Below are 16,970 nucleotides of genomic sequence, written 5' to 3' on the forward strand. Positions count from 1 at the left end.
AAAAAAGAATTGCTATTACATTCCCCAGACTATCCTAACGAGAACTTTCAATATCACCATGGATGTCAGATATCAATGAACTTATTCTCTCACCGTTGCAGTTTATCCATGGCACAGCATCCAAGAGGAACGGTGAAGATGTACTTGTAGGGAACTTTGTATGAACTTGCGCAACGGATCAAATTGAAAATCCTAACACTGATGTACAAAGCTGTCCACCATACTGCCCCGAACTACATCACTGACCTAATATCCAAGTACCACCCAGCACGCACACTCCGCTCCTCACAAGACCTCCTTATCTCTAGTTCCCTGGTCTCCTCCTCCCATGCCCGCCTCCAGGACTTCTTCAGGGTGTCATCCATCCTCTGGAACTCCCTGCCCCAACCCATCAGTATGTCACCTACTCTCCTCTCCTTTAGGCGCACCCTGAAAACCCATCTCTTGAGGCAAGCCTACCCCACCCCCTGCTAACTTGCCGACCTCCTCCACTCTTCCTACCACTCCGTCCCCCACAGCTATCTCCTCCTGTGCCACCATCCCCTCCCTCCTAGATTGTAAGCTCGAAAGAGCAGGGCCCTCGATCCCCTCATGTTTTGCATTGTATTGGTATTGTTCTGTCACATGTTCTGTCCCCCTTCGTAATGTACAGCGCTGAGTGAACTATTGGCGCTTTATAAATACTGTATAATAATAATAATAATAATGAACGGTTCAGAACCACAGTAGGAAAAAGAGATCAACTAGTCTGCAGTTACACTCCAAACTGTGATGAAGAGGGCAAGAGGTTTGGGAGAGTGTTGCGATAGGAGTTTGTTTTTTGAAATATGCAGGGACTTGTATAGTAGAGTGTATTAACTAGTCTGTAAAATATTTTTTCTACATTTGCTTGTAAACACATTTTTGATTCCTCTTTGACCAAGTGTATACCTTGCTGCCACTCTGAAAAGTGGCACAGCCCTATTCATTGGCGGTACTACATTGCAGCTGCGCCACTTGTACATCCCCATCCAACTGCCTTTGCTGCTTAAGGGGGGGGGCAAGGGTGTAAAAACATGGCTGAACCACCTATTTGTAAAGTCCCCAGCTGCAAGTGTGAGCCCTTTGTTTTTATTTTTTCATGCCTTGAAATGTATATTTTGATGGCGACAGTGCCAATGCCAGTACTTTGTATCTAGCTGTATCCAACATCCATACAATATGTGTGACAAATCCAACAAACAAACTAGCTTAATCTTTCACTGCGGGCCCTTGGAAGGTTTCTTTACGTCAGAAGCAAAGTATGTGCATTCCTGATCATGTGATAACTATGACTGTTTGTCACAGTGGTAACGTGATCAGTCTCTCTCAACTACAGAATTTCAGCATTCAGGGCATACATCCCTGAATGTACACATGTACTACTTAAAGCAGTGCACATCTGCTGCGTATTTGAGCCTGGTGTAGATTTTGATAGACTGCTGGCAGTGGGATGTACACTGCAACTATGCATCCCAAGATGCCTGAAAATGCCAGTATTTTACACTGTACAGGCTACTCGCCCACACACACGATGCCTTAGGTTTGTCAGCAGAACAGGGAAAGGGAATGTTTTCAATGGGGACAGCAATTCCAGTGATAACTGAATAAGAGGGGACTTCCTCTAAATTTGCAGAGACTTCTTTCACTTCCTATTGAACAGGAAGTGGAGAGAAATCTCTTTGCGGTAGAAATAAATAAACTGACAGGGATTTTACCTTTTCCTACCTAGTCTACAATTATAAAGAACATTTTGGCTATACATTTAATTAGCATTTTGAATTTGGGTAAGAAAGCCTCAAGCAACACCACAGTGAAAGCATCGCTGTTTTTGTTAGTAGGCTGAGTGCATTGCCAATAGCAAGATATCTTGGCTCCCATGTCAAATCCATGTGTACTACTCATGGTTCTAGTAGAGACACAAAAAAGGGGCCTTCTTCGGACTCTAAGGCTATGATTTTTGCTTTTGATCCATTTTAAAATGCTTTTTGCATTGTACTTTGAGTTTTAACACATGCATTTTTGCAGCATTTTGCATCTTTCATTTTTATCAGCTTTTGTTTGTTAAAGTGGAAAAATTTTTGTTGCATTTTTAGAACCTCTGTGAAAGTTGGAGCTACATGCAAGTTGCCAAAATGAAAAAGAAACAAAAAAACCCCACATTGTGTCCATGTAATCATATTTTGAAATGTGTGGCCACATCAGCAGTGCTGGGGTTTGCAATTGCATATGAATTAGAGACAATTCAGCAAAAACCTGGCACTTTGCATGACCTATGAGAACAGTAAACTTGCAGTGTTAGCACAGTTATCCTCATTAATAACACAAAGGTTATGCCTCCACATGCAGACGAGAGATCTTCAAGCAAATTTCTGTATGTTTTTAACCTAACTTAGCTTTCAGTTTAAATCAGACAAATACTTTTCAGGTATGTCAAAACAAAAGGTATTCAAAGTCTTAAAGTTTGTTTTCTTTTGAGAGCAGCCACAGTAAATAAAAAAAAAGCCTGTCCCCTGCCAGCATGCTACAGAGAAGGACATTTGTTCTCTGGGTGGACACAGTCATCTCTCTGCAGAGGTCCGACATGCTCTGAACTGAATAAGAGCCAGAGCTCTCCAATCAGGCAGCCTGAACTTTGCTGATTGCAAACCCACTGGTGTAACTTGGTGAGAGTGTGTAAATGCCAATTTATATCTATGCATTTGTGGGAAGGTGCAGCGCAGTGCAGCAGCAGTAAATACACAAAATCTGGTTGTAGGAAAAATAACTTGTATTAAAGTCAAAGTTCGTTTTCACAAACAGCCTGGCGGGATGACACCCGACTGGGAACACTCAGATTTTAAAGGCAGAGTGGAGTAGAGCAAATCTCTGGATGTACTGACAGCAATTGTCCTAGAGGGCGGAATGCAGCCTGGCTGGACTGTACTCAAATGAGAAGATTCCAAAGGATGGTGTGTCTTTAGCCTGTCCCTACTCTTCTGGAACACTTTCCTACCACTGCTCACTTTCCCTGACAGACGGATGACCTGTCCCTACACTAACCACTCACAAAATGCGCACCAAGCACAGGAGCCAAGGTCTTAAATAGACTTTGCCTGACACAAGATGGCCACTGGAGTAACATGGGGTGGCAGCATCCAACCGAATCGCTTCCCCTGTGACCCAGGAAACCATAGAGGCGCATGTTCCTCTTGACTTCCTCTCCCTCTGCAATGTGGTTGGGTGCCACCTATATTGGAAGAAACAGACTGCACTTGCCCACACGTTGTGGCCTGGAGAGTTGAAAGCATACACAGAGTCCTTGTCAGGAATGGACTTGCCAATAACAGTGGGACTCACCTGCCTTGTGGGCTGCAGTACCAGGACTGGCCAGCGGGTGCTCTCAGCAATCAGAGACTCACCCCTGCAGTCAGCCAAAACACCTGAAGCTGATTGCAGGGGTTGTATTTAAGGAATGGCCAGACTCACAGTCAGGGCCTTGGTGTGTGTTTTTCCATGGGCCCCTGTATCTTGTATCCTGTGTTCCTGTTCCTGTTACTGCCTGATTTGTTGCCGACCCTGCCTGATCCTGACCTCTGCTGACTTCTCCTGTTTGATCCCTGGCTTGTGACCCTGACCATTCTCTCCGCCTGCTCCTCTTGTACCTACCTGCCCGATAATTATCCACCCGGCCTGCCTGACTACGTTGTGCTCTATATGTGTATGTACCTGTGTATCTGTATCAGTTTAGGTTTGGGTTTGTTTCACCTTGTTGTATGTATTTGTGTTAGCTTGGGGTTTGGTGCACTGCGTTTATGTTTGTATTGTTAGTCTCAATAAATTATATTATTTACTATATCTGAAGCCTACGTTTCCCTGTGTCAGTCCACACACTTCTGGTCACACCCGCATCCCTGACAGTCCTTGTAACATATAATACTTACCTATATAGCTACCTGGAAATTTTGTAGCGTGAGCTGCCTGGTGCTGCATGAAAACCCCTCATACTCTTCTCACTTCTTGTCTCTGGTGCATACACTGCCTGAGCTCTCTCAGTTTAATGGGAAAACCCTCAAGAGTCTGAAAACCTGTATAAGGGTTTTCCTACTGAATAAATGGAAACAAGTGAAAACAAAAATTCCAGCTGAATTCTATATCGTGATTGAAACTTGTGTTTCTTGGGTGTTTATTATTGCAGTTTCTCAAATCAGTCATGCAATCAACACAGCTAAAAATGCTTAGCAGACTTTTTTTGGTAACAAACAATATGCAGCACTTTGGGGTGACACAGGGTCACCATTACCAGGCAGTTTTGAAATGTTGCATATTGTTTGTGACTATAGAAAAAACTGTAGTTACCTCAACGCTGTACAGCAGGCACGCTAAGGAGATGAATCAGAAGCAAAGAGGACAAGCTATCAAGTAAACCTCTTGCAAAGTCTGGATTGAACAGTTTACTGATTTAGAGTAAAGGTCCTATGTTGAATGGTCCCATTTAAAAAGTCCACCAGTAGACTCTTTGGTAGGTTCAACAGTCAAACACTGGAGAAGATCATTTAAAAATCACTGAGAATTTCCCATACATATGTACAATCAGAAACCCACCATTTGGAAGTCAGCTTGCAAAGGGTGACAGGGCAGATCTGTGGACACATTGGGGTTTATTTACTAAAGCTGGAGAGTCCAAAATCAGACTCACTTCTGCATAGAAACCAATCAGCTTCCAGGTTTCATTGCCAAAGCTCCATTGAACAAGCTGAGGTTAGAAGCTGATTGGTTTCTATGCAGAAGGGAGTCTGATTTTGGACTCTCCAGCTTTAGTAAATAAACCCCATTCAGTCCTATAGGTAGTCTATCAAAAATGACTAAGGACATTTTTACTGAGTAGACTTTTCCATCTCTGAGAAGGGAAGGCCCGAATGGGTAGGTCCTATTCGTGCCAGGGTCACCACTTGGTCGTTGTAGACCCCAGGGAGACCTCTTTCCCCTACCTCCATAACCACCTCTCTCCCTTTATTTTTGACTCCTTTTGCTGCTTGATGCACTATCTCCCCCCTTCACTATTTAATATTGGTTGCTAGCACTAATGCCTTCACTGGGTTTTCTCTCCCCGCTCTTTTTTATTCTTCTCCTCCTACTACTAGACTGGTGTATCCTTTAGTTTTTATTAACTCTCTTCCAGTTTTCGGGGGATATCTTAGGATTCACGAAAATATTCCTATAGAGTTACCTTGAGTTCGACCTCACCTAGTCTCATTATAACCCCCAGGCACTTGTGTCTTCACATCTCTAAAAGTTCATCTTAAATCTCCACTTAGCAACTTTGTATGACACTAGACTGTGGATCTTGTTTTGGAGATTTTTTTTCCCCAAGTTGCTGGAGCAGAGTTTTTGGGATTTATGTGAATTCATCCTCCATGACTTGTAATTCGTCTCGAGGACTTCTCATGATAAATAAAGAATTTTCCCCCCTCAAAAAATGACTAAGGGAAAACCTGGAATGATTATGTAGGGTTAATCTATGGTGATGGAAAGAGTGTGTGGGGGGGTCAGGTTTATGGTTGGAATCTTTGTGCCAGTCATACTGTCTTGTGATCAGTTCCAGGATGGAAGGCGTGTGACTCACAGCTGTGGCCCGCTCATAGGCTTCTCAGCAACATTATACAATATATCAGCATCCTCGCTGTAGATTCATTATGAAAATTAAGAAAAAAAGTTTTCATAAACGTTTTAATTTAAAAACAGCTACATTATCCATTTTTCATCTAGAGGGATTCTACTTAAAAATATGTTTTTATGGGAAAGCACCATTTGAACCAGCAAGCACTGCAAACAAATAAAAAAGCATGCCATGTGGAACATCCATGACTGTCTGGGTAGTCTCTCTCTCTCTCTCTCTCTCTCTCTCTCTCTCTCTCTCTCTCTCTCTGCAACATCTCTTAAGATGACCATTTTGTTAGAATTTTAGTTCTAGAACATTTGTTTGACTTCCTTATTGCTAGTAGGGCCAAATCAATGTTCATTTTTGACTGAAGTGATGGGAAATATTTGAAGGAGCAGGATGGAAATTTTTTGTAAAACTAACCAATTTCTAGCAGTAAATGTTTTTTTCCTACAGGATAGTTTTTTTTTCCCCAAAATCAAATATTTTTTTTATCTCAAAGAATTTTTATTGAAAAACATAGAATGTCATCACAAATTCCAGAGCAAACAATTCAAAGGCATAAGCGGTAATAAAGGTATATCCAACTGTACAAATCCACAATGACCATGGCACATTAGGCACCAACCATACATACACAAAGCCAATAACAGTGCTTAAGAGATCCAGGTAAAGGCAGGCACAGGGAACAGTGACACCATGCACCATTACAATAGCCTATCCAAAATTAAATCTGTCAGGGACAAACAGGGCCCATAGTTTTTCTTAATTTACTTGTGCTGATTGATATAACGTTCCAGTCTTACGTTTATGGATTACCCATGCTTTCATTGTGAGTGGGTCTGCTAATATCCAGTGCATTATTATGACCTTACGAGCTTGAAGTGCTCTAGCTATAGCGTGTTTCAGGTGTTCCTTGATCTGGAGGTCATTGAGTAGGTCATTGAGTATACCCGGTAGACATTGTTTGGGGTCCTCTTGGATTGTCACTTGAAAGACCCTGTTCAGGGTACTAATGACCCCTACCCAGTAGACGTGTAGTTTTGGGCATCTCCATAAAAGATGCATTAGATCACTGTGATCTCTATGGCATCTCATACATATTGGGTTATTCCAAAATCAAATATTAAAAGCAAAAAAATTGTTTTGACGTACTTTCAAAGGACATTCATCAAGTCATATAATGTACTGTGAATTTTCATTTAAATTTTAGTACGGATGTTCGTAAAAACATTTGTTTGAAAATGTACTAGTGTTCGTACAAACATTTGTTTGAAAATGTACTAGTGTATAGCTAGCTTTTGGCTTTTGTCTCAGTTCATTAGTTTTTATTTGGGTTCAAAACAGCATGCAAGGCATGCGCTAATGCAGTGGGATGTGATGGTACTAATACAATGCACAGTGGAAACAAAGTGGCATATTAAAAGGACACCCAGCATAATGAAACCTCCGTCTTTGATATATAATGTATAAAATGATTTATTAGGACATGTAAGAGGGAAAAAAGCTAATGGATATGTAAGAGGAAGAGTGAAGGGATAGAAAGAGGAAGAAACTAAGGGGAATCCAGGGATGGGCAGGGTAGGACCTCTCAGACAACTGTTCTCTTGAGAACAGTCAGGAGAATTAGAGGTGTTAAAGTCTGTAGTCAAAATGAATCCAAGGGAACCAGATCTTTTCAAAAAGTGCCATTTTATAATTTAAAATAGCCATCATTTTATGACTGGTCATCATCCAAGTGACTCGAGCCTTCACTTGCGACAAATCCAAGGTGGGGGGTTGCCATGCTAGCTTGTGTCTCTTTAATCGAGCATCAAACAATATTTGGGCAGATTCTTTTTAACCCCACAGCATCTGCAATCTCTCTGCTACTGAGCGGTCTCTCTGTAACTGTCTCTGTAAGGGGAAAGCTATGTTTCTTAACATGGCAGGAGTAAAAAGCAAATTTCTGGTGAGGTTATGGGCACAAGGACTGTAGGTTGTGTTGAGTTGGGTCATGGGTACAGGCCAGAAAGGTGTGTGTTTATGAAAACTGACCTGTGTGGGCATGGTACATGTCCCATTGAATCAAAATAATCCTAAAATGTTAGCCCCCCAAAAAGTTTTAATAATATTTTGAGTGAGAGGGCTGAACCAGCCCCTGCCTTCTTGTATATCTTGGATACCCCATTAGTTAATTTTGCCATATTTCTTGACTGTTCCTATGCACCTGGAATTTTGAAAGTTCCTGCCTACCTTTGTATGTTTCAGCTCCTCAAGCTCCTCAAGCTACATTCTCCATAATATAAAATAAATAAAAAGCCCAACAAGGAGATTGGGGATCCCTAATAACGCCCACAACAAGTGTGCAGAGCTAGGAACTCAGCACAGAAAGTTCACCTATTAAGTCCCAATAGAAACTGTCAGATGGTTTAACGTTTCAGGTTCTGCCAAAACTGAAGTATCATATATGTTTAGACTCACCTTTTAAATGTGTTGGTTACAGACAATATATATTGAGGGCCTGATTTAGGAATATGTGCCATTTCATATAGAATCGGCAATGGAACAAAACTGTTCCTGTACCAGTTTTTTACATTTTAGTTTTGGATAGAGTGGGAAATGGTTAAAGCCCATTTGGTTTTGTTTTTGCTGCTTGTTTACAATTAGGGAAATTTCCATTCACTTCTAAACCCAGAGACACCACAGAAAGTAAGAGCAAATGACCCAGCGTGAGGGGAATTCCAATTTTAGACAGCTGTCAGAGGAACAGCTGTCAGGTGTCCCTATTGAAAGATTTCCCCTTACCTCTTGTTATGGGGACAGCTCTAAAATGTAGGATTTTTGTTTTCCAACTAATATCCACGATTACCGAATGTTCAATAATCCCGAACCCTTCTTTAGCTCTTCTCCATATAGAAATAGACAACCTTTCACCTAACTCACGTACCATTGTCATCCATATACTCACAGCGGCTAAGAATAATATCACTAAACTCTGGAGATCTAATACAGCCCCTTCATTTTCGACACTTATTTCTGACATTAATTGGCACTGTGAGATGGAAAAAAGAACCTCAATCCAATATCTCTCATTCCCTAAATTCCAAATCCAATGGTCCAGGTGGTTTAGAAACTCTAACTGCTCAATTTCATGCTGATACGCTACCCTCATAATACGCATACAAAACTTGACTGGTGCGTCCTTCCCTCCCCTCCTCTTCCCTCTCTCTTGTCACTATCCTCCCGTATAATCTTTAGCGAATCTTGTTCACATTGAACTGAGTATACCTCTCTAGGTAGAGTCACGTATCCTTTACTAATTGTACCTAATATCCCACGTGAGTGGTAAATATATATCTCCTGACTGGTTATATACTTTATTGTCATACTATGTGAACGTTTATTTATGACTACGTAACATGTAATTTTTCTTGAGAAAAAAATTTTTTTTCAATAAAAAATATTTGAATATAAAATGTAGGATTTTTCTTTACTCTCTTTCTCGATGACGATGGTCACCAAAATAAATAGAGAGGTGAATCTTCCCAATGGGGATACAGGCAGCAACTAAAATTTGACAGAGGATCTAATCCTTCCCCACATCATCCAAAATCCAAAAAAAAAGCTTTTGCCTAGAGATACACTTTAAGCATTTGGTAATGTAGTATGTATCCTGCTTCAGCAGATGCTATCTTCTTTGACATATACAGGCTAATTTGGAGCGTGCAGCAAGATGACGGAAAGAACAGCTAATGTATATGTGTGCAGTCTTTAGTATACAGTGAATGACTTGGTTACTGCATGCCATCAAACTGACATTGTACTAAAGGGAATCCTATTTTACCATTCTCATAGTAAACCATAGACACACAATATAATGCAGAAATGTGAAAACAGCTGTCATGTAATTGGAAAAGCTAATAAAGGGAAAACAGAACTATCAACGCATTGTTGTTTCAGTTATGCTATTCATGTGGAAGAAACACAAATTGTTATGTATGACCATTTGTTATATTTATTGCCCGTTGTACTGTGAAAACTCTCCTTTCACAATCAGAGAATGGTTCCCCTGTTTTACTGCTTACCCATAATTCCATTACACATTGGTAAACATTGCTTTACAAAGTTTAAAGGGGTTTTCCATGTTTAATGAAAAACTAGGGCTCAAAGAAATTCTCCAGACCAAATATCTTTTTTATTTTTTTTTTAGTTTTGAATCGAGTGGAAAAGGATCACAACCTCTGTAAGGTTTTTAATGCCATTTGCAGCACTGTTGGGGAGATCCCCCCCGAAACACACACACACACTTCCTGTCCTGAAGACAACATTGTCACTAGTACAGGAAGTGAGAAGAAATCTCCCCAACATATTTATTTAATAAATTAGGGGGAAGCTTGCTCCCTTAATATTTTTGTATTGTTGTTTGTGTCCCTTTTAATTCTTGGTGACAATATTGTCACAAGGACAGGAAGTATGGGGAAATCTCCTGTCAGGTCTTGGGCAGCAATAAAACCCCAGCAAAGGTTTTAATATTTTAAAATTCAGCAAAGCAAACCAATGCTTTGTCCATGCAGGACAGTGCAACAGTCTAATTTTAAGGCCTTTTATCTAGCAACACCTTCCCTTTATCCCCGCCATTCCGTTCAACCACCAAAAGTGAGAAAAGGAAGTCTTGTGTGAGATTCAAGTCGTTGAAGGTGGCACTTAGACAGGGATGAAGACTCTTTCCCAGCCTACATGTGACAGTCACTAAGAACCAGCACTGCCCCAAGAAGGGGCAAACTGACCATTTGGAAACTCAGGCACTGCCAGAGGGCCCGGGGTCAGTAGGGGGCCCCATGAGATGCCCCTGGTTTTTATAGGCTTTTTTGAGTTTGGGCAAGGACACAGGGGCCCCATGATCCCCTATTGCCCGGGGGCCCCACGATATGTCAGTCCGCCCCTGGACCCAGGATAGAAAGGGGAATGAGTCCAATGTTACTCCATATCTAGAAATACTGTGTATTTTCTTTATTCCCCGCACCTGAATGGAGCAGCACAAGCAGCTATTGTGTTTTCCCGAAAGGGTAGAGGGAGCCATCCTCTCTGGGAGAACACAGTAATTACTGCTAGCCGATATAATAGCCGCTAGCAATAATCACATGTAAAATCTGACACACTTGTTGTACCCAAGTTGATCGAACGATCAGCTTGGGTACATTGGGTACATTCAGCCTACATGGTTCGAATCTTGCTCAGTTTCTGCTGAGCCGGCCGAGATTCGAACCGTCTATGACTGGCTTAACTGAGATGTTTTGAGAGCTATTGAATTTCTTTTTTTGCAAGGAAAGCATCTGCATTTCCTGCAGTATTAGAATCTGGTATTCCCCAGACCCCTTTCAGCGTTACAAATTTATGACAAAGCTATCAGTGTCCGACCACAATTCAGACTTGCTAATGACTAAGGGCTTGTTCATACATGGTACGGAGACTGGCGGTTTTCCACACTGGACACCACCGCTAGGGCTCATAGAAAACACACCAGTGCCTAGCGGACAGCATTCTGTCCAAAGTGGAAAACTCACGTGGTATGCAAAACGTTTACGATACCCCATCTGCTGACCTCTAACATACAAACATTTAGGGCTTATTCATACCAGCAGGAGCTTGTTATGTTCTATACAGGGGCGGACTGACAACTCATGGGGCCCCCAGGCAATAGGGGATCATGGGGCCCCTGTGTCCTTGCCCAAACTCAAAAAAGCCTATGAAAAAGGTACCAGGGGCATCTCATGGTGCCCCCTACTGACCCCGGGCCCACGGGCAGTGCCCGAGTTTCCAAATGGTCAGTCCGCCCCTGGTTCTGTATAACACATGCCCACTGGTCAGCATTGTGTAGGGGCATTGTGATGCATTGTTAGATAGCATGATATTAATTTTTTAAATCTTTATTAAAATAACTCAAATATTTCATCTCACTGAACTGCGTTGCGTTGCGGTCTTGTGAGTCACATCGTGCTGCCGTAAAAAGGAAACCTGTCATGCATTTTCTCAGCATACATCAACGCATCACCTTGGTGCATGCTGAAACAATAGGACATACAGCAAATTACCTAGTCTATGCACTGGGACTGCATTGGGCAACACTACCATTCTCTTGGTGGTGGTGGTGATATCAGAACCTGCTATCAAATGCCCAGCAGCAGCACAAAGCCTTAACGTGGAACTAAACTTTCAATCAACAATAACTATTTTTAATCCTTATGCTGTTAGCATTAGTAAATAGATAGGAAGGTATATTACATTTACTTGTTTTAAACTTTCTTTTTATATTCTTTTAGTTGCTTCCTGGTTTCTGGCCTAGGCCAAAGCGATGTCATACATCCCAGAAGTCTCATCTGAAGGAGGGGAGGAGGCTTTTTGCTTTATATGTTGTATGTTATTTTTTTTCCAGTCTGTGGACTTTCGGTCACATTATCATGGTGACTCTTTAGGTCATAAATGTAACCTCAAATGTGGGCAGAAGGCAAAAAGAGCAAAGAGCAGTTATTTGGCTGGTCTTTATAAATGTACACACCTGTCCAATGTGATCACTAATACCAGCTACATACAAGATTATCAGTATAACAGCAAAGGTGTTAAAAACACGTCTAGAAGCAAAGGTTTAGAAGACACAGGATGGGTGTATACTGTATGGACAGTAGAGATGTGTGAAATGTGTTGCAACCTCACAGGACATACAGTAACCTCAATGTGGGTTTTTGTTTTAACTTCTTTAATAATATCTGTTAGTAAAGTTCCATATTAACAAATGAAATTTAGATTTCAGCTCTTTAACATCATTTTCTTAAGCAAGTTTGAATTTGATTGGCTGCTGTGAGGCAATTCAGACAATCGTTATAGAAGTTATTTTGAAATATAGCACCGTAGCAACAGATTTAGTGGGAGATTTAATAAAACTGGAGCACTCAAAATCTGGAGCTGTTGTGCATGGCAGCCAATCAGCTTCTAACTTCAGCTTGTTCAGTTAAGCTTTCACAATAAAATCTGGAAGCTGACTGGTTTCTATGAAGAGTTGCATCAAATTTTTTGCACTCTCCTGTTTTAGTAAATAACCCCCAATGTGTTTTTATATTTCGAAGTTAGGGCAAACAAATAATTAACTTCCAGAATTTATTACACATCGTGCACTGTTATGGTTGTATGGGCTCTTGAAGTATCTATTGTGTCTAGACAAACATTGCCAGTTGTAGTCTAACTGTAGACCCATCCCAATGGCAAAACGTAAAATCTACACATTTCTATAGGAAATATTTTAGGTATGGTAGGTATATCAAAAACGGTTTTATTCTGGTTAAAATAATTATTTAAATGCATGTCATGGCTGCTGATCGATCTATTAACTTTAAGTGACATTACATGAGTTCACACAAATTGTCAATGGTAAAATATATAAAAATATTGGATTTAAATATGCTTGGTATTCTTGGATACAAAATGCAACTATTGAAGCAAGTCCAATGACAAAATAGATAAAATATAGATGGATAAATAGATAGATAGATAGATAGATAGATAGATAGATGCAAATTGATTAGTAACTTTAAGCTGCATTATGTGCATTCATGCAAATTGTCAATGTGTATATATAAAAACATATATAATTTAAATATGCTTAGTATTCTTTAGATAGATAGATAGAAATATTTAGACAGGTAATACAGAGAGAGACATACTAGAAAGAGATAAACAAACAGGGATAGATATAGACAGATAGATAGATAGATAGATAGATAGATAGATAGATAGATAGATAGATAGTAATATTAGAAAGAGATAAACTGACAAGGTGTAACAGAGACATAGGAAAATATAGATATCTGGCTGAAAAAAGACAAAAGTCCATCCAGTTCAACCATAAAAAAAAAAAAGTTGTAAATCTATACCCACAGTTTATCCAGAGGGAGGCAAAAAAAACCCCAGCAAAGCACGGTCCAATTTGCTCCTGCAGGGAACAAAAAATTCCTTCCTGATCCCCCAAGAGGCAATCGGATATTCCCTGGATCAACTTTACCTATAAATGTTAGTATCCAGTTATATTCTGTGTATCTAATATACATATGTTTAGTATATATGCATTTCTACTCCATGTGACATCCTTTTTGAAAAAGATAGATAGATAGATAGATAGATAGATAGATAGATAGATAGATAGATAAGAAATAGATAGATAGGCAATATACAGATAAATGAGAGATAGATAGATAGATAGATAGATAGATAGATAGATAGATAGATAGATAGATAGATAGATATTTAAGTGCCAATGTGGCTAATAAATGACACTCCCTGTCTTCTGGCTCATCAGCAGTGAATTTGTTCTGCCTTTAGCCTGGAATGACCCACAAAATCAATACTGTAAGTTCCTGTTGATTAATGCAGGGCTCACATAGGAAGTTGCTATCTCTTGGGTTTAATAACTATACTGTACGAGGAACGATGCAAAGTGCGGTAAAGTGAATTTATGAGTAGCCTCTATGGGTTCCTGCCCATACCACCATATTTGATCATATCTAAAACAACTCCCACACAGAAGATTCTTTCTGAGCAATTCTTTACACATTCGGGGTTATTTACTAAAACTGAAGAGTGCGAAATCTGGTGCAACTCTGCATAGAAACCAATCAGCATCCAGATTTTATTGCCAACGCTTAATTGAACAATCTAAAGTTAGAAGCTGATTGGCTACCATGCACAGATGCATCAGATTCTGAGTGCTCCAGTTTTAGTAAATCTATCCCATTGCACCATAAAAGGATGATTTTTATTTCTCCTTTGATTGCTATATTTTTTTGCAAGCTATAAAACTGTTGAAAGGTTTCCAGCACCCTGGAAGACACCCAGAATTTCCTCTTCTCAACAGGCATATAACCCACTGTTTGTCATGGATACAGCACATGGTTTAAAACAACTGTTTTATTAATTCAACATTCATGTAGTGCCCTGGTGCCCAACCTGCAGCTCCTGGGGCCACATGCAGCTCATTCACACTTACTGTGCAGCCCTTGGGGCTCCATGCTTACCCAAGCCAGTGAAGGAACGTTTTTTTAGACTGCATTCTACGTAGGCTTTTCAGTGTTGCTCATCCCTTTTCTCTTTTTTTCTATTTTTTTCCCTCAGAACCTTTATACAGGATCTTGCTGAGAGAAATATAAAATGAAGCACAAATAAATTTCAAGGGGGTTGTTGGGATCACAGATGTAGAAGTGTTGATTTACTAAAGGCAAATAGAGTGTGCAATTTGTAGGGAGCAGCTGCACTCTGCAAGTGCAGTTACTCCAGAGATTAGTAAGTGAGTGGGGGACCTCTGCTGAATTCCATCATCCAATCACCTGCAATAAAAAAAAGCTGTTTTTTTTTATTGTCCTTGCACGTGATTGGGTATTCCTCGCAAAGTGAAGCTTTACCTCATTTACTAAGCTCTGGAGCAACTGCACTTTGCAAAGTGCACAATCTATTTGCCTTTAGTAAATCAACCCCAATGTGTCTCCAGTCTCTGACTATCTCCTGAAGCAAGCCCCCAACCTCCAACAACTCCTACATCATGTCCCAATTCCCCAACAATTCCTATAGTATGTCTGAAGTCTCTGATCATCTCTTATAGCATATCCATAACTTTAGACCATTTTGTGTTGTATGACTTCTATCTTTGACCATTTCCTGGGGCATGCTCATAGTCTCTGACCATCTCCTGTTGCATGTTTACAGTCTCTGTCCATTTCTTGTAGCATGCCCATAGCCTTGGACCATCTCGTGTTGTATGTCCTCTGTCTCTGACCATCTCTTGTGGCATGCTCATAGTCTCTGACAATCTCCTGTTGCATGTCTACATTCTCTGACTATCTCTTGCACCATGCCCATAGCCTTCGACCATCTTGTGTTGCATGTTTACTGTCTCTGACCATCTCTTGTGGCATGCTCATAGTCCCTGACCATCTACTGTTGCATGTCTGCAGACAGCTTTCTGTAGCATTACATTCAATGAACCTTACGTGTGACCCTTTGGGGATCTCAAGGCTGCACTTGGGGCCCCTTATATAAAGTAAGTTGACCACCACTGATATATTGTATTATCAACATTTATCTCTCTCTCTTACTAAGGGGCTAATTTTGCAAAAACTAAAGCAAAGAAAACAAGAAGCACTGCAATCAGTTTCCTTGCTGAACTTGAATTATATAAATCCTAACATCCTGGCAACAATTACTGCAACATAATAAAGTACAAAAAACATGGCATTCAAATGTGGATGCTCAATGCTTGAACCCATCCTTTTAGTCTCTCCTATACCATCTACCATGCAGGCAGGCAGCTATGCATTTTAAACACAATTTTTCACATGCTCCCCAAAAAAGTATGAAGTACACAAAATCATAGGAAGGTATTGGTTTGTACTTGAGCAAAATAGGTCATCTCAATTTTTTTACAATACTTTACACCAAATTTCTTTGTATCCATTGTTATAGAAAAGCACTGTAAACGTATACAAAGACACACATACCAGCACTGAATAGAAAGCTTCATTAACGTATGGACACACCCTGTTCTGAATTAATTGGGGTTATTCCATAAAGATGTGCAAACAGCAATCAGAATGTGCAAAGTGCAATAAATCAGCAACAAATTTGACAGCAGAAAGCTGAATTTCGATTGGTCCCCAGAGTTTTGTACTTTTCCAATTGCATTTTCTTTGTGCATCGCCGCTGATCTTCTTGAGCCTGTTTGCGTTCCAGTCTCAGAATAAGCCCCATTTTTGTATTATTCTAGAAGAAGTCCAAGAGGTTAGAGATACATCATAACCCAAAGAAAATCACTTACCATAGAGATAAGAGTGAACCCTTCCATTACTTCAACCTGCAGCATCCAAAAATCCAGGAGCCTACACCTCCCTGGCTCCCAGCACCCCGAGAGCTCAAGGATAGGCAGGCAGAGGAGTGAGGTGTCACCTGCTAACTTCCCCTATGGGTGTATGTGACTCGGACAGGGTGCACACAAGCTGTCACCGGCCCTGATAATGAAATTTTTTCCTTTTTTCTGCACAAGTTCCTTTTTCCTACAGCACAGCACTATTGGCCACACATATACGTGATGTCATTGCATCAATCTTCTTGACACGTCACAGGAAACATGCCTTTTTGGCCTGTGGTCGAAAGATTCCTGCTACTGTATATGGCTGAGATATACCAGGCTGAACTAATATAGATACAAACTTTATAGACAGCCTTTACAAAAAACATGCTGGCAGGTAATACTCCTTGAAAAGGCCAACTCTAGCCAAAATGTTTATTTTAT

The 16,970-nt window shown here is 40.5% G+C and overlaps 1 protein-coding gene across 2 annotated transcripts in view; it reads right to left on the bottom strand.

Annotated features, from left to right (window-relative positions):
• The window catches only part of SPI1 (Spi-1 proto-oncogene), a 71,898-nt gene extending 55,201 nt beyond the window's left edge, over nt 1-16,697 (bottom strand). Inside the window, exon 1 of one of the 2 annotated variants that reach the window (XM_089675794.1) lies at nt 16,497-16,697. In XM_089675794.1, the coding sequence (XP_089531920.1) occupies nt 16,497-16,541 (45 nt within the window). In that variant the 5' untranslated portion in view covers nt 16,542-16,697. The remainder of the gene's footprint in view (nt 1-16,496) is intronic. The other variant, XM_089675795.1, reaches the window with a different exon arrangement.
• Nucleotides 16,698-16,970: the final 273 nt, after the last annotated feature.

Source organism: Staurois parvus, unplaced genomic scaffold, assembly GCF_062004578.1.
Source record: "Staurois parvus isolate SC_StPar_1 unplaced genomic scaffold, SC_StPar_1.0 ptg000159l, whole genome shotgun sequence".
NCBI classification, from domain to species: Eukaryota; Metazoa; Chordata; class Amphibia; order Anura; family Ranidae; genus Staurois; species Staurois parvus.